We start from the raw sequence: 18675 nt of genomic DNA on the forward strand, positions 1-18675 counted from the left end.
TCCATCCCCAGGACCCTGATGACTGTGGGGACACACACCTGGAATCCCAGCACTTGGGAGGCGGAGGCCGGTGGATCTTTGCGAGTTCTAGACCAGCCTGGTCTACATAGTTAGTTCCAGGCCAGCCAGGGCTATAGAGAGACCCTGACATTAAAAAATAAATAATAATAATAAAATGAAATAATCACAGACAAAAAGTCGCTCTTGGCTTCATAAGGAGTTTGAGGCCAGCGTGAGCTATGGACTGTGTTTCTTTGACCCAGCTGAGTGCATTGAGGACAGAGTATGGAATTCTGGGAGAAGAGCAGGATGCTCAGCTGGAGGCAGATCGTTGGAAAAATCAGGCTGTAGAGCCCGGGCCCCATGGGAGAAGAGCCAAGGTCAGGATGAGGAAGCCCGTTCATTACATCCGAACTTGGAGTCATGGTCATCGGGCTGTCACGCCAGTTCCCCAGGGAGTTAACCCTTCCCAGGCCTCAAGGTGGTGTATTCTCTGTGGAGCAGAGGCTGGCAGCCAGAAATAATCGAAGGGGCTTTGATGGCAGAGAGGCTAAGTCTGGGCATGGTACTGGGACAGGCAGAGCGGTGGGGGCGGGGCAGCAGGAGGCTGGGGGCGGGGCAGCAGGAGGCTGGGGGCGGGGCAGCAGGAGGCTGGGGGCGGGGACAGCAGGAGGCTGGGGGCGGGGCAGCAGGAGGCTGGGGTGATGTGGAGGCTGGCCCTTCTAAGTTCTAGCAATGGCTTGAGAGTGTATGAGCAGAATTATCTACCCCTCCCCCGTCCCTCCACCCATCCCGGCCATGTCTACTAGTTATGAATGGAGACTTGATGGCCTGTTTAGAGCAGTAGGTGACACCAAGTTACAGGAGGCCCTCTTGTCCCCCCACCCCCACCCTTCCTACCTTCCTTCCCCTTTCTGTTCCCTTAGCCCTTGGCCCACTGACAACCCAGCTTCTAGCTTCCCATGCAGGACCCTGACCTGTGTTAGGCTAACTGCCTGGCCCAGAGAGGGCTCAGACCGGGGGCTGGGGGAGGGGCTGTCCAGGAGACCTGGGGTATGGGAGTTCTGGAGGCTCCATTGGAAACCTAGGCTCATCAATTCTAGGAAAATCTAGAATCCAGCTACAGAGAGTTGGTGGAGCAAGTTTGTAGAGGCTGGAAAGGAATCCGTGTCTCATCTCCTGAGTGGGGACAACTTGTAGGGTTAGTGGGTCCTTCTGCTTGGGGTGAACACAGAGGAGACCCTCCTGGGAGTGAAGGCGGCTGCAACAGTAGTTTGTCAGCATAGGTCATTACTGAAAATACATTCAGGGGCTGGCGAAATGGCTCAGAGGGTAAAGGCACCGCCGCCAAGCCCGAATTCAATACCCAGGACCCACATTGCAGAGGGAGAGAATCGGCTTCCTAAAGCTGCCCTCTGACCCCGGCTCCATAGCTGTGGCACGGGTGTGACCCCACACGTGCAATAAACAAATAAATAATGTAAAATATATATTTATCCATAATAACTTACATTTCCATTCTTAACTCTTCAGCTGAGTCGGTTGCTTTTATTTTTTAAATGAGTGTGTGTGTGTGTGTGTGTGTGTGTGTGTGTGTGTGTGTGTGTGTGTGAGAGAGAGAGAGAGAGAGAGAGGGAGAGAGACAGGGGAGGAAGAAGCAGAGAGATCTTACACAGCCTTTCATGCAGGAAGTGGGATCCCATCTCAAGTCCTGATGCTTGACAGCGAATATCTTTACTTCCAAGCCATCCCCACAGCCCTCAGCGTTGATGTAACACCTCATCCTGAAGCTGAGTATGGTAGTGCAGGCCCAGTCCTAACTCACGATCCCGGTCAGGGGGCGCCCTTGACCACCCAGGGCACACTGCTCATTGGCCTTGTCTCCACTGGCACAGGTGGTCGTCTCCGACTGCACTGCATAAACTGTCAACCTTTCCTTCTACTCCGTGGCCTGTCATTCATACTTAGCTGCCATTGCCTTCTGGAGCCTGGGTCGTCATATGACCTGTGTTTTTGATGAACGCCTCCACTGTTTCCAGTGTTTGATCTGAGTGACTGTGGATCTGAGTGTATGTGGACCTTGTAGGGGGACACACACCCTCCTTTCCATGAAGCAGGACTGCTGGGCCACAGTGTGTCTGGAAGGCACAGTGCCTTACAAATCATCAAGGGCGGATTCCTGCTTCTTGGTGGTGGGATTTCAGAGCCTATGAGGAAAGAAGGGGGGCTTATTTTTAGTTTTTGGGAACAGGATCTCGGTCTGAAGTCCTGGCTGGCCTGATTTTCTTGATTGCTAGGATCATGAACACAGATGTGCGCCACCATGCCCAGCCACAGAGTGTCATTTCTAGAGCTAGGTGTGGTGGGACACACTTGCCATTCCAGCACTTACAGGAGGGGAATACCAAGAGTGCAAGGAAAGCTGGGCTACATGAGGGAAAACCTGGGCTACATGGTGAGCTCAAGGGTGCTGTGGAGACCCAACAGTAGCATTTCATCGGGGCTGACTTGCAGTTCAGAAGTTCAGTCCATTTTCATCATCATGGGAAGCATGGCGGCATCCAGGCAGGCATAGTGCTGGAGAAAAAGCTGAGAGTTCTACATCTGGATGAGCAGGCAGCAGCAGGAAGAGAGAGAGACTGGGCCTGGTTTGAGCTTCTGCAATCTCAAAGCCCACACTGCCACACTCCAGTGGCGCACTTCCTCCAACAAGGCCACACCCACCCCAACAAGGCCACACTTCCTAATAGTGATACTCTCTGTGGGCCTGCTGGGGCCATTTTGATTCAGACCACCACACTGTTACTAATTGCTGATTTTTGAGAGAGGGAGGGTCTCACATGCCTCAGACTAAGATGACGTTGAGCTTCTGATCCTCCAGCCTCTGCAGGCCCACCTGCCAGCTCAGGGTTTTCAAAGGGAACTGTCGTCTGTCGGGAGACCTAGGTGTCTACTCTGAGTGGGGACCACCACACCCAGTTTTGTGTAATGCTGGAGGTGGAAACCCGGTCTTCCAGCATACCGGGCAAACACTTCTTCTCTATTGCATCCCACCTCCTCCTCTTTCTGACTGTGGTGGGTTTGGCCCAGAGTGGACTTTTAGGATCCGACTTGTTCTCCTGTTCCGGGGAGGTATTCTGCTCTGTCAGAGGCCAGCTTGTAGCATGGTTACTTAGTGCAGGGAGCCTCTAAAGCTCCCCTTCCCACAGCCTTTTTTGCAGTGGAAGATGCCTTCCAGGGAGGTAGGCAGCAACTTCTCACCACCTAATTGGACAGGAGCCTCTAGAGGTCATTCTGCGGGACAGGCATGCTAATGAGTAGTTCCGGCCCCCTACCTCACCTTGAGGGCTGGAGGATGCTGTGCTCAGAGCTGCTTCCCCATCTTTCACCTCCCTGAAGGAAGAAGAGGAAGAGGAAAAGGAGGATGGGTCCCTTCTATGCTCAAGTGTTGCCCTGATGGAAGTGGAAACCATGTGCTGAGTGACCTGTCCTCTCAGCTGTCACTTCCAGATTCGTCCCTAAGACTGAGAAGCCTGTTCCATCAGGGTTAGCATCAGGACAGCCCAACTCAGGGACCCCATAATCTGCCTGCATCCTTACAGAGAGAGGCAGCTGAGCCGCCACCCACAAGGGTCATCTCCAGGCAGTCCATCCGGCCGGCAGCCACCAGCCTCTACGCTGCAGGTCACCTCCCTGAGCTTGCCCTGCATACGGCTCGAACTCTCTCAGACCTTGGTGCCTGTGGCCTCCCACCCCAATGGTCAATACCACCCAAACAGGTTCCCTGGCCAAAGATCTAGGGAGAGTGACTCCCCCCTCCCCCGCCCTCTGGGACACTGGACTTTAGGTGAGTGCATCACTAAGGCCTCATGGGAAGCCAGGAGGCTATGAGCTCAGGGGCCTGACTTAGCGCCAGGTCTAGCCCTGGCTGGAGGCCACTGATCCCAGGGCCATCTGGTGTCCATCTGACCAAATCAAGGGATTGGAAGATACAGCGGAGGGGGACACCTGGGCCTCCCGGCAGACAACAGCTCCCTTTGAAAACTCTGACCTACTAGGAGGGCCTAAAGAGGCATCCACACACACACCCTCAGCAGTCTGTTCTGCCTGCCACTTGTGGTCAGCTCTCCCTGGCAGGACACAGCAAGAAGAACATCGAGAATTATTTTCCCTATTTCCTCTCTACCCACCCTTGAGCACAGAACTGGCTTTTAAGGACTCCAGGTAGCCCTGGCACATTCCATTTTGGCATAGCAAGACAGGTCTGGCATGGTTGGACCTAAGTATGGTAGTACCCATAATCCTCAGTGACCTTAGCTTAGTTTCACTTGGTCCCTAAGTTTAGTTTCACTGCCCAGGCTCTGCCTCCACAGCCCTGTTTGCAGCCAGCAGGTCTTCCTCGCTGTCCTGAGTGGCTCGGGGCATGTCGTCAGGCCCGGTCTGGACCACATCTTCATCCAGAAACCTGGGCTTAGCCACACGTAGCTATACTAGTTATTTTTTGTCTTTGCTGCGATAAGATCCCTGGGAAAAGAAGCTTGAAGAGGGGAGGGTCTGTTTCGCCTTGCAGTCGGAGGGTACGTCACCCATCATGGCGGCTGCGCATGAAGCCATCAGTCACCAGCACCCACAGTCGGGAAACAGGGACAGAGGGCTCAGTGCTAATACTCAGCTGCCTTAGTGTTGTATACAGTTTAGAACACCCTACCGTGATGATCCCACCCACATTTCCGGTCTATCTCTCTCTCTTTCTCTCTCTCTCTCTCTCTCTCTCTCTCTCTCTCTCTCTCTCTCTCTCTCTCTCACACACACACACACACACACACACACACTATGCTACCTCCCCACTTCTGTTAAACTAATCTCTCTCTCTCTCTCTCTCTCTCTCTCTCTCTCACACACACACACACACACACACACACACACACTATGCTACCTCCCCACTTCTGTTAAACTAATCTCTCTCTCTCTCTCTCTCTCTCTCTCTCTCACACACACACACACACACACACACACACACACACACACACACACACGTGTGTGTCTGGAGATTAGTCTTCTAGCAGATTCTAGATCCTGCTGAGCTCGATAATTTGAATCATCCCAACAGCTGCCCCTTCCCACCCCCACCAACCCTTCCCACGCTGAGCCTGTCTGTTTCTCTGCCATCTCCACTCTGGCACAAAAATGTAGGGCAGGCTATCTCGAAGGCTGGGTATAAGGATTCTAGGATTCCCCGTCCCCATTGCTGGGCCAGAAGCTGACATTGTCTGTTTCTCCCACAGTCGCTGCTCTTCCTGGGGGTGTTGGCTGCCATTGGCCTAGGCCTGAACCTCATTGTCCTCGCCGTTTACCTGGTGTGCACCTGCTGCTGCCGGCGAGACCACACGCAGTCCAAACAGCCCGACTCATGCTGTGTGACCTGGACTGCGGTGGTGGCTGGGCTCCTCTGCTGGTGAGTGTCCTATGTGCAGGGAAACCTCTCATGTCCGTGAGGCTGATCAGTGTCTGGACACATTCACTCCAAGCTAACACCTGGATGAACAACCTGTCCCCCCAAATGAACACTGTCCCTTTTTTAGCCGAACATGGGGACTCGGTCTCTAGTATGGTGATAGGGGTCAGCATAGTGGCCCCCCCAACCCTTCTATGAGGCCAGGGCCAGTCCTGACAGCCAAATGGATCCCTCATCAATTGAGCTGGTAAACAGTGGGCTTTTTTTTTTCTCTACAACACCCAGGGTCTGCAAGATCAGAAGTTGGCCCCAGTCGCTTCCACGTCCTGTGAGAATAGGAGCTTTAGTGCCCATGGGTGGATCTTGCCCTGTACTTTGACTGAGGAATGAAGGTTCCTAGCACTGTGGGAGAGCCCCACCCACCCAGCACCCAGCCATGATCGAGGTAGCTCTGTGTGCTGCAGTTGGTGTGTTTTTCTTGTTTCTACATCTGTAGGACTTTTTCCTAAAGCGTAGTGCCCCCTGGAGGTGTTGAAGGGTGTGGCTACCCTCTAGGATTGAGTCCCTTGCTGCTTGTCTGAAGGACTGGTCCTGGGGTTCAGTCTGCAGGAGGGTCACCTTACTCTTGAACATTTTTTTCTTTTCTTTCTTCATTTTTCTCTCCTTCTCTTCCTCTTCTTTCTGTTTTTTGGGGTGTTTGTTTTTGTATTTTGAGACAGGGTTTCTCTGTGTAGTCTTGACTGTCCTGGAACTCACCCTGTAGACCAGGCTGGTCTCGAACTCATAGAGATCCGCCTGCCTCTGCCTCCCAAGTGCTGAGGTTAAGCATGTACCACCACTGCCTGGCTGCCTTTTTGTTTGTTTTTTTTAAAAATGCTTTTCCCATGTGAATGTTTTGCCTGTGTGTGTAACACCTCCAGTGACACCTTGTAGAAAGATAAACAGGGTGAGTGTCGTGAAGTGGGCTCAGAAGGTTGGTTCTGACATTGCTTAAATGCTAAGAGTATTGACTGGAACTGGGCATAGTGGTAATTGAAGTCCAGGATAACCGGGGTACAACTGTCAAGGAGGAAGAGAGGAAGGAAGGAAGGAAGGAAAGAAGGAAGGAAGGGAGGGAGGGAGGGAGGGAGGGAGGGAGGAAGGGAAAGCATCAGTGTATGTTGTGTGTGTGTGTGTGTATGTGTGTGTGTGTGTGTGTGTGTGTGTGTGTGTGTGTGTGCACCTGAGCACATACATGTCTGAGCCTTCTCATACTTACCTTTCCCTCAAGTTAGTTTTATGAATGAGAACTCAGGAGGCTGGTTGATTGGCCTTGTGGTCCCTGGAGGGATGGACCACATAGACTGTGAGGGATGACAGAGTTAAGGTTGCAAATATTCACCCAGGCTGGAATGTTGGAGTCAAGCCAAGCATGAAATTTCATACAGACGGATTTCAAGTTTGGCTTTTGGTTAAAATCAATAGGAAAAAGGAGAGACTGAGCTTGACAGTTCCTGAGGAGAAAATCCTGGGAGGGGATGTTTAGCGACCATGATGTCAGTGTGATGTCAGTGAGGGCACAGGGGCAGGCCAGTGGGGGAGGGTCTGAGAGCATTAATACATACAACAAACACATGCACACACACACACACACACACACCACACATAGACTTGAGACTCTGCTCAGTCCCAACTAATGAGTAACACTGAAAACCAGTCATGGTACCCAGGCCTGCAACCCCAGGAAGATGGAGGTGTGTGTGTATGTGTGTGTGTGTGTGTGTGTAGTTCAAGATCATCTTCAGTTATATGGTGAGTGTCAGACCCAGCTGGGTATACATGAGACCCTGTCTTGTGTGTCAGTCTCAGAGAGGAAAAGGCAGGAGGTGACAAAGGGGACACTTAGAAATATCAGATGCAATTGTGGCAGAATTGGAGATTTGTTCCAGCCACCCGAAAGCTGAATCAGGACCCAGTAGGTTCTGGGTTAAATGAGACAGACAGGTGTCTTTTCAGCTTTGTAAGAGGGAACTTGCCAGAAGCTAAAAACTTTGAAGTAGAGGACTAGATTGGGAATATTTAGAGAAAACAGGATGTGAGAGTCTGAGGGAGTTTGGGGTTCTTGACCATGTCAGGAGGTTGGCACTGAGTGTGTCAAACCAGACATCAGGGCTCCAACAGATCATAATCCCCAGCATTGCCTGCAGTTGTGTGTCTTTCAGAAGTACTCATCCAGCCAGGACAAGCAGGCTTCTGCTGGGTCACTCTGGGTGGTCCTAAACCTTCACCCTTAGACAGTATCCCTCTCATACCAAGTCCCAGACTAAAGCTCCTCAGCTAAAGTTAAAAGCACACTGTAGCTGTTGTGGTGAATAAATAAATAAACACACACACACACACACAGATTTTCAAATAGTGGAATATTATGCAGGGCTGAAAAAGGAAATGTCCCATTGAGCCACAAAAAAACATTGGGGACCTGGAATGGCTGTCACTAAGGCAAATGACCTGATCCTGATGGGAAGAGGCTGGATGCCGTGACTCCAGTTGTAGAACATTCTAGAAAAGGCCATGGAGACTGTAAGGCCTGGAGGAGGGGTTGGGGAGGGGTAGGCAGAGTGCAGGGGAGTTTGAGGGCAGGGTCTGGTATGATGGTAAATATATGACACTGTGTGTCCAGTCCTAGAATTTTAACAAAGAGTGACCCTTGTGCATACAGGTCCTTGGAAGGTACCCGAGTTCCTACTGGGTTACCAGTCATAGCCAGGACTCTGTTTCATAAAGGAGGTCATAATGGGGACTGTGCAGAAATAGGGGAATTCTGCACCTGCTCAGTTTTGCTGTGAACCTAAAACCACTCTAAAACTTAACTTTTTCACAGATGCATTTACCTTTATTTTATGTGTATGGATGGTTTGCCTGTCTGCATGTCCAGGCACTGGGTGCATAAGGCGCCTTTGGAGACCAGAAGAGGAAGTCAGATTCCCCTGGAACTAGTTTATAGCGGTTGTAGATGGATGTCTGAGTGCTGGAAACAGCCAGGGACCTCTGCAAGAGCAGCTGGTGCTCTTAACTCTGAGCCATCTCTCCCTCCCTCCCTCCCTCCCCCTTCCTTCTTTCCTTCTTTTTCTTTTCTATTATTGTTATTATTATTATTATTATTATTATTTAAGCAGGGTTTCTCTGTGTCACAGCCCTGACTGTCTGCCTTGGAACTCACTACACAGACCAGGCTGACCTCGAACTCATAGAGATCTGTCTGCCTCTGCTTCCCAAGTGCTGGGACTAAAAGGCTTGCACCACCGCCACTTCCTGGGTATAGAAACCTTTTTAAAAAAGATTAGTGCAAGGTTGGGCCTGTACCTCAGTAGTGGATTATTTGCCTAGCACGCCTGTAGTCCTTAGTACATAGATTGACTCTTAGTACACAGTGAACTCCAGGTTCACCAACTTTGTCCCAAGGGAATAACGGAGACAGCAATAGGTGAAGGCACCCAGCATCATTCTGGCCTCCTTGTGCACAGGCACACATACATATACACACGAGTGAGCACACGCTACACATCTCCTGCACAGAGAGCGGTAAGTGTATTCTCTTCTGGGTATCACCCCTCACCCTTGTTTGGGGTTTTGCTTGCAGTGCTGCAGTGGGCATTGGTTTCTATGGAAACAGCGAGACCAACGATGGCGTGCACCAGCTGATCTACTCCCTGGACAACGCCAACCACACCTTCTCTGGAATGGATGAGCTGGTAAGGACTGTGGGCATGTGGCTGGGCACAGGCACAGCCCATGAGATCAGCAAGGCCGGAACAAGGGTGCCAGTCAGATCTCAGGGGCCCAGCTGCACCCTGTAGAGTTGTGTGATGGATGCTGTGGGCCGGGCTGCCTTCTGAGCGGTTGCCCTGCCAAAAGCAAACACAGTTTCTATGTCTCAGGCCAAGGGAGGTTTTCAGGGCAGCTCAGACCCCAGTTGGTCTTCAGAACATTTGAGCACTTAACCCATCCCTGAAGGAGACCTGGAACATGGGTTCTGGAGTTGTTCTGTTGTTGTCATTGTGTTTATAAAGCAAGAGGTCTCGCTGTGTAGCCCTGACCAGCCTGGCACCCACTGTGTAGACCATACTCACTTGGAACTTTCCATGATGTTCTTGCCTAGCCAGTGTGCAAACACTACCACCCTAGCATACCCGGCATGGGTTGTTTGTTTGCTCATTTGGGACAGGGTCTGACCCTGAACTCTGTGTCTCAGAGGATGACCTGATGTTTATGTGCATGTGTGCAATCCTATGCCTTGAATATACAGTGCTGGGGTTTGAACCCCAAACTTTAGATATACTAGGCAATCACTCTTCCAGTTGAGCTACATCCTCAGTTCTGAACATGGCAGGGTTTTGGTTGTTGTTGATGTTGTTGCTGTTTGTTTGTTTGTTTGTTTTAGCGTTAGCTCTAAGTGCTTTGTACAGAGTTCTGATCCATATATCAAATGGGAAAAAGAACCTAGACCAAGTATGGTGGTTACAGGCCCTGCCAAAAAATATTTTTTTAAGTGAATAAAAAAGTCTTAACAAACAATAGAAGACATCCCTTTTCCCCCTACCTTACACACACACACACACACACACACACACACGAGTTGGTAGGAAGCCTCATAAACCCAGCTGTGTGTCTTGGGACTGTGGGATCAGTGACACAATCTCTGGGCTCATCTCTTCACCCCTGGCTTCTGCCTGCTTGTCACTTTTGCAGAGTGCCAATCTTTCATGCTGATCTTTAAGGTTGTCCCATGACAGCTCCTGGTGTGTCCTGAGGACTCTGGTGGGAAAGGCCAAATGCATATTTCAGGGAAAAACTGGTCGTTGGCCATCTGACCCTCTCGAGACCAAGTCCCTCCAGAATAGCACAGATCCCAGCAAACCCAGCCCTAACTATTGGAACTGATGCCTGGTGTCCTCCTGGGGAGGACTCAGCCTTGTCTGGCCCTCCTCACATGCTCCTTTAAGCTCCTCTGGAGATCTAATCCTTCCATCAGCTCCTGGCGGGTAGGAACAGGATATCTCACCTTAAAAGGCAGGCTGGGGCTGCTCCCGATGGATGCCCGCTGCTCAGGATTTGAGGGAGGTGGCCCCTGGGAACTCAACCACTCTTATTTACCTCAGTCCTACTGGGGTTCAAGCCCCCAAGGACACCTTCTGCCTGTGTAGTATTGCTCTGTCTCTCCCTGACCAGCCACCTTCAGCTTTGGAAGTGGGAGAAGCCGGCATTCTGGAAAGCCCCAGAGCTGTGACCTCTACTGATGGGAAAACTCTGTCTTTATCACTGGGGAGGAACTTGCTGGTATCTAAGAACAAGCTTTAGGTTCCCAGCCCTCGGGAGCCAGGTTTGGACACTTGGCTGCGTGACCTCACCCTCACCCTGTCCCTGGAGACAGCCCCTTGCCATCTGGCTATTGCTGCAACGTAGGATAATTGTCCCGGGGCTTCTTGGTGGGGCTGCCCGCTTCGGAGGCGTCTGCCCTTTTTACCTAAGAGGGTGGTGAAGGCCTCAAGGTGGGTACACAACCGTCTCAGGCCTGAGGACTGCAGGGAGATAGATGATAGATCGTTATAGGGCCTTCCCCTCATCCAAGAGGTGGGGTCCAAATTGCAGGTAAATGGCTAACCCGCAGCAGGTGAATTACCACCAGCGAAAGTACTGTGCAAACTATAGAGTGTTCTCCCCTTGGGGGATTAAGATAATGGTGTCATTATAACAATTACTGCAATCACCGTGAAGTGGGGGTGCTCGGGTTGTGGGAGGCTGTGGGTGGCAGAGTCGGGATGGAGACCCACCCAGCAGCCCAGATCTAGCAGCCAAATGGTCAACTAGAAACCCTTCCAGGGCTGCCCCCAAACACAAAGACCAAGGACCCTCCCTCGGTATGCTCTTCTCTTGGCTAGAAACCCCCACTGTCCTGAGACCATAGTAGACCTATGGGAAATTGCTGGGTGGAGAAACTGAGGCAGCAAGAACACAGAGCCCAGTCTTCAGGTTCTCTTCCCACCACTGACGTGGTTCGCCTTGACCGGCTTCACGAATGACCTGGTGATCCCTCCCGGAGGTTCTCAACCTGGCTCAGCTTGCTTCAGATTCTCCTAGAGAGCCTGTTAGCCCAGGGCACGGCCCCACCCTACCTCCAGTTCACCTTCTGAGGCCAGATGAACATTTGCATTTGTAATGAGCTCTTTCCTGACGCTGCAGGCCTGGGGACCAGCAATTTGAAAGCTACACACCCCTGTCCTTAATGACCTTCCATCAGGCCTGGGTACCCACCTGGTGGAAGAGCTGAGGTGCTCCCCTCTTAGTCAGTTCCCAGGGGAAAGCCACAGTCCATGGGGGGAGGGGCATCACACCTGTCTTCTTGAAGGTCAAGGACTGGGACCCATGTGAGCAAGCACAGAGCTAGAGAGGCAGGCCATTGTGATGTGTTCCATCATCTGTCTGTCTGTCTGTCTACCTATCATGTATCTATCACCTCTTCCCGTGAAACAATACCAGAAGGGAAAAAATTGACTTCACATGCTTATTGTCTTGGTTTTGTTTCTTTTCTTTTCTCTCTTGTACAAGGTTCTGCAGTGTGGACAACACTGTCCGAGAACTCCTGATCCTCTTGCCTCAACCTCCTGAACTTTCAGAATACAGGCCTTGGACGCCATGCCTGGCCTACTCTTTAATTCTTGTTGTTTTGTTTTTTTAACACAGGGTCTCTCTACAGAGCTCTGGCTGTCCTGGAATTCTCTGTGTAGCCCAGGCTGTGTGTGTAGCCCAGGCTGTGTGTGTAGCCCAGGCTGTGTGTGTAGCCCAGGCTGTGTGTGTAGCCCAGGCTGTGAGCTGCCATAACTGGCTCTTCCTCACAATCTTAACTTCTCCTTTTCCCCCCTTGGGGTTTTGTTTGTGGGAGGGACTTGTTTATATTGTTTTTTTGAGTCACTGATAGTTCAGGCTGACCTCAAATTCCCTGTATAGCCAAGGATTACTTTGAACTATTAGTCTTTCCGCCACAGACTGCTGAGTGCTGGGATTACAGTGTTCAGTCCGACACCCAATCTGTTGGATGTCCTGGTTCTGAATCAGGCCTTCCTCTATGCTAGGCCAGCACTCACCACATAAGCTACATGCCCATAATGAGCTTTTTTTTTTTTTTTCCCCTTTTCTTTTCTGTGTAGTCACGGCCGTCCTAGAACTCATTCTGCAGAGATCCACCCGCCTCCACCTCTCAGAGGTTTGCACCACCACCTTCAGGCAAGAGAGAGCGTTTTTTTGTTGTTGTTGTTGTTTTGAGACAAGAGCTCATCTGTAGCTCAGTCTGGCCTTGACCTCAAGGTAATCCTCCTGCCTTAGCCACCCAACTGTTAGGATTCTACAGGCAGGAGCCAGCAAGGGCAGTCATAATCTGCCTCTATCTTGGTGTCTCTGAGTCTCTCACCACCTCCTAGGAACCCACCAGAAAACGGAAGAGGGACTGAGCCACAAAGAAACAGAGAGCCATTGTCTGTTCTAGAATCAGGAAGTCACAGTGTAGGGAAGGATGAAAAGCCACAGATTGATGTGAAGTTCCCATGATTCCCCGAGCTCAGAGTGCTCTCCTATAGGCTTCGAAGCTGTGCCCTCCTCCTCTGCCCCTCTTCAGGGATTTTTCTCTTGCAGGCTGTGGGAGCCAACGTTGTAGAAAGTTTTAATCCCAATCCAGGGTTTCTACTCCGTCTTTGACCATTTGTTTCCTGGGCCAAAGACACAACCTTTATATTTACAATAAACCTTAATCAGCACAAGAGCTGGGCAGATATCTAGCCTCTGTGCTATTAAAATCTACTTTCCTTTAGATAGCCAAGTAATTACTGTGTTTCATCCGGGCTGTTCTTCACTCCAATTGGCCAGCCCCGAGGGCCACATTTTCCTGACTCACCTAACTCATGGCTTCTCCCTCCTCCTCAAGCCAAGGCTGCTGGGTAAGAGTTAACGAGATACTCTGCCCTTCCTCCAGCTGTTTGTGTAAGACAATGTCAAAGCAGCAAAGCCAGACCCTGGTAGCATAGTCCATAATTGGCCCAGCTATTCCAGAGGCTGGGGCCGGATGATCTCAGGTTCGAGGTCTACCAGGACAACATAGCCAGTTCCAGGCTAGCCCGGGCAATTAGTGAGACCCCATCTGAAAACAAAATAAAACAGAAGCAAAGCCCTTCCCTCAACTGCTGACCAGAAGGCTCTGCTCAGACAGCGGTAGGGCTGTGGCCAAGTGAGAATGACCTTTGTAGTGTAAGCCACTTGTTTAGGAGCTGTCAAGGACAACCCTCAGCCGTGTCCTTTCGTTTCTGTCTGCATAGACAGATGTTCTTTCTGTCCAAGCAAAGGACAGGTGCCTCTATACCCAGCTAACAGGACAGACATCCTGGGGGATGGGAGACCAAGATAAAACACACTGATTTCCTCCTCCAGTCCCAGGGCTAGGCTGGGAGATGACATCTGTTCCCTGTTTTCAAGGCCCCATTGTTCTTCGCTGACTTGTGTTTGGGACACTACTAGCTGGTTCTAGCATTGAGACAAATGCCCTCTCTTGTAGGGTGCCTGGGAACCCTGTTGGACTAAAGCACAAGGCAGTAGCCTGAGGCGCTAAGTCTTTGATGTTATGATCTCAAGGGATTCAAACATTAGGAGAAGGTTCAAGGAAGAAAAATGGATTTCTTTGGTTCCCTAACCAAAATTTTTTTGGGGTCTAGGTTGAGCCTTCCTCTCTGAAAGGAGGCCTGAGGTGTTTGGGATTTTAGAAATTGGAGTCTGGGGCTTATATTTGGGGTTATTTGTATAGTTTCCTGCTAGGTTGTTAAAAAGATTTGGGTTTCCAGATTAGAGGAACTCAGGCTGCAGCAAGGCTTGGAGAGCCAAAGCCGGATGAAAACCCAAGCAGGGCCAAATGTGACTGGACTGTGTGTGTCTGTGGGTCAGCGTTCCAGCACTATAACAAATCCCTGAGGTCATCAAACTTATAAAGAAAAAAGGTTTGTACTCCTGAAACCTCAGCACTTGGGAAATGGGTACAGGAAGATCAAGAAAGAACTCAAGGTCATTTTCAGCTTCATAGAAAGTTGGGGTCCAGCCTGGGCCGCCTGTCTCAAAATAAGACAGTATTTAAAATGAAGGTAAGAGGGAAAGAAAATGGGTTGTCTTGGTCCATGCTGCTTGGTCTCATTGATTTGGAGCCTTTGATTTGAGAGGCCACGGTGAACGCATGAAACAGGCAGAGCTGCTCACTGCCTTGTATGAAGAAGCAAAGAAAGAATTCCAGTGTCAGCCGGGTGGGCAGTGATGGCACACACCTTTAATCCCAGCACTAGGCGGCAGAGGCAGGCGGATCTCTGAGTTTAATACCAGCCCCATCTACAGAGCAGGTTCTAAGACAGCCAGGGCAGAGGAACCCTGTCCCAAACAAAGAGAGAAAGAAAAAGGAAGAACGCATGAAGTGCCTTCTTTGAGGAAGGGTATGACATGAAGTCCTGGCTCAGTCCTAGTCACCCCTTAAACAGCCTACCATTTCCCAGGATCACCTTTAACATGGGTCTTTGGGGGACATTCCAGACCCACACGACGGCAGGAGGTGACAAGACCTCTGTCCTTGGCCACTCCTCTGGGGTCGCAGTCTCAAGAGTTCCTGGGTCTGTGTCTGTATCCCTTCAAGCCCAGCTGGCCAATTGCTACTTTGTCCCCCTGAGACTTTCCAGGGCTATCCCAGGGCCAGACTCCTAGCCTCTTCCTTACCTCCCCTAGGTGTCTGGAAACACCCAGAAGATGAAGGTAGAACTGGAGCAGCACCTGGCCCGGCTCAGTGAGATCTTTGCTGCTCGGGGTGACTACATCCAGACCCTGAAGTTTATGCAACAGATGGCCGGTAATATCGTCCACCAGCTCTCGGGGCTGCCCGTGTGGAGGGAGGTCACCACACAGCTGACTGAGCTGTCCCACCAGACTGCCTATGTGGAATACTACAGGTAAGGACCTGGGAGGGGGAGGGGGCTACAGATACAGACCTAGCCAACCCCCAGCCCCCAGCCTTACTGTGTAACCTCCTAGGACAGTGATGTGCTGAGGGGCTCCCTCTCGCCTCTACCTCATCTACTGTGCACTTTTCCTCGTTGCTGTGACTAAATATCTCGACACAGACACTTAAGGATCAGGAGTTTATTTTGGCTTACAGCTTAAGAGTGTGGTCCACCCTGGTAGGGAAGACTTGGCAGCAGGAGCCTGAGGTCCCTGGTCCTATTATATCTGTAGTCAGGAAGCAAATGATGTGTGCTGGTGCTCAGCTTCCTCCTTTCTATTCGGTGGCTCTTCCTGCCTGACTTGGTTAGTGTCCTAGTCAGAGTCTCTATTTTCTGTGATGAAGCACCCTGACCAAAAAGCAACTTGGGAAGGAAAGGATTTCTTTGGCTTACACTTGTATATCACTTCGAAGGAAGTCAGGACAGGAACTCAAGAAGGGTGGGAAGGTCCAAGAGCTGATATAGAGGCCATGGAGGGGTGGGTGCTGCTCACTGGCTTGCTCCCTATGGCTTGTTTAGCCTGCTTTCTTACAGAACCTAGGACCACCAACCCAAGGGTGACACCATCCCCAATGAGTTGGGACCTCCTTTGTTGATTACTGATTAAGACTGTGCCCTAAAATGGGGATTCTCAACCTTCCTAACACTGCATGCAACCTTTTAATTCATTTCTTCATGTTGTGGTGATTCCCCCAACCATAAAATGATTTCTTTGCTACTTTGTAACTGTAATGTTGCTACTGTTAGGAATCTTAATGTAAAAATCTGGTATGCAGGATATCTGATATAAGACCCACAGGTTGAGAACCACCGCCCCACAGGCTTGTCTACAGCCCAACCTGGTGGAGGTGTTTTCTCAATTGAGGTTCCCTCCTCTCTGATGACTGAGCTGATGTCAAGCTGACATAAAATCAGCCAGAGTGCCACCTCAATTAATACAACCTAGAAAAGCTTGGACTGTTGAAATAATGAAGTTGATAAGGGCTTTTGGCGCCAAATTTGACAACCTGAGTTCAATTCCAAGACTTCGATTGGTAGAAGGAGAAAATTGGCTTTTGCAAGCCATCCCCTGATGTATATACACACACGTGCATGTACACACTTTTCTTAAACCTTTCTCAGACATGCACAGAGGTTTGTTTCCTAGGTGATTCTAGGTCTCATCAAGTTGACAGGGTCATTCTCACCTCTGACTCATCCAGCTGGTGGCATCTATTTATGTCCCTGTGTAACCCATCTCTGGTAAAGTCACTAAATTCAAGCCACAGACTCCAGACTGGCCACCCTCCTTCTGAATACAGGGTCTCAAAAGGAACACTCCTGAGAGCCAAGGAAGGAGGCAGCTCTCTCTCTGTCCTAGGTTGACCTTTATCCAAATCATAGCATGCACATATGTAATAGGCGTGCATCATGTGTGACAGAAACGTCATTGTACTCTAAGGGTCAGGCATCCAGCATCTTAGATGCAGAGTGGAACAGAGGAGCGGGTCTTGTATGACAAGCTTCAGTTCTTTGAATCTCTTCCTCGCCCAAATAACTTGGCCTCTCTTCAGAGCCTCTGCCCCAACATTGCACAATATATTCTTGGTTTTCTGGATTGGTATTCTATTACATCATCAACTCCCACCCAGGAGGCTGCTGTTGGGCTGAGTCAAAAGGAAATGCTCAAGGCCTCTTCCCTCAGACACCCTTTCCCAAAGGGAAGTGTTTACCCAGTCCGGAACTCTCTGGGTGATGCTCTGGGATCCGGGTGGTGCGCCCGTCCCTCATCCCACAGATTGAATTCCTTGATGTCATAGATATTTAAGATGGATAGGGTCCTTGGTGTTATTTCTCTTAGACACTCAGGGGCAAAACGCTGTCCTCCCAGGGGACCAAAAGGAACTGCCAGCTCTGAGGAGATGGTCTGCCATCACTTAGGACCCTCAACATCGGGATCTGATGAGCCCCTTGATATGAAAGCTGTCTACTTCCTGAGCCCTTGAAATCACATCAGGGCCAGTGGGGTATCCATAGTGGGGGTGTCCTTATTGACCTGGCTCTTTTTCTTGAGCGCATCTTCTTATCCAGTGGGCATTTTAGTAAAGACCGTGATGAAATGGGTAAGGATCTTAAATATCGAAAGACGCTTCTTAATCCAGATCACATTAAGGAGCAAGAATAGTCTGAGCAGGAGGCCCCTGCAACTCCCGGATGCCAAGGGCCACGCCCCCATATGTGCCACGCCCCCATATGTGCCAGTGTTTGCAGTTCACTGGCTTCTTGGAGAACCTTCCCAGAAAGGCTTTCCAGCTGTTGTCCCGTCGATGGCCATTCACTCCCAGCAGAGCACTTTTACTGGGGAGACATATCCAGCTCAGAGGACGCAATAAGCCAAGGCGTACTGCCTGGGGCTAAGATGTGGACACTGGCTACAGATGCCGGATGTGGTGGTGGGGGATGGATATTAGCTCAGACGACAAGAGCCAAGTTCATAGCGAGAACTCCCTCCCCCCACTTGGTTCCCAGGGGCTCCTCTGGGAGAACGCATCCGCCCAGGAGCTGTTTCTAGGAACAGTTCACACACGAAGCGGTTGCTGCAGGAATTGTGAAAACCCTGTTGTGGAAGAGTCAGGAGCCCTTCTGCATCTGGATTTCCTATAGATGGGAGAAAAGACAGAGGAGCAACCAGTCTTTAGGTTGGGAGCACAGAGCCCATGTTTTGGATGGTACTTGGGGTGGGGGTTGGGGGAGGACCTGTGTAAATGAAAGAAAATGTAGGGTTCCCATGCACCTTCCAGAAACTTCAGCCACCATGAGTCTCCACCTTCTAATCTGTAGCATAGGATGGATCCCAAAGTCCCTTTCAACTCCAACTCTTGGAAAACTGGCTCCTTGGGGTGGCCTCCAGCAAGTGACAAGCCAGCTCTACCTATGTCCCAAAGTTGCAGCCCCATTTCTGGGACCCCACTGCTCTGGTTAGGGCTGAGGGTTTCGATGAAGCCCTCTGCTTTTAAGCATGAACTCTCCATTCACAAAGACAGAATCTTACTTGGCTTCTGGGCACCTCCAGCTTGCTCCATCTCCCTCAGAGCTTCTTGTCACTTCTTACCAGTTCTATCGTGGCCTGTTCACACCACAAGGCTCAGTCATTAGACATGTGGTGGTGCACACCCCTAATCCCAGCAC

General features: G+C 50.6%; 1 protein-coding gene across 2 annotated transcripts in view; it reads left to right on the forward strand.

The window, feature by feature from the left end:
- Positions 1 to 18675, forward strand: part of TTYH2 (tweety family member 2) — a 41702-nt gene that overhangs the window by 3989 nt on the left and 19038 nt on the right. For both annotated transcript variants that reach the window (XR_013975192.1, XM_080923814.1), the window contains exons 2-4: positions 5286 to 5455; positions 9075 to 9186; positions 15236 to 15456. Coding sequence is in view for 1 of the 2 variants with exons in the window: in XM_080923814.1 (XP_080779940.1) it covers positions 5286 to 5455; positions 9075 to 9186; positions 15236 to 15456 (503 nt within the window). In the remaining variant the exon portion in view is untranslated. The remainder of the gene's footprint in view (positions 1 to 5285; positions 5456 to 9074; positions 9187 to 15235; positions 15457 to 18675) is intronic.

Source organism: Micromys minutus (genome assembly GCF_963924665.1).
Source record: "Micromys minutus genome assembly, chromosome: 10".
Taxonomy (NCBI): domain Eukaryota; kingdom Metazoa; phylum Chordata; class Mammalia; order Rodentia; family Muridae; genus Micromys; species Micromys minutus.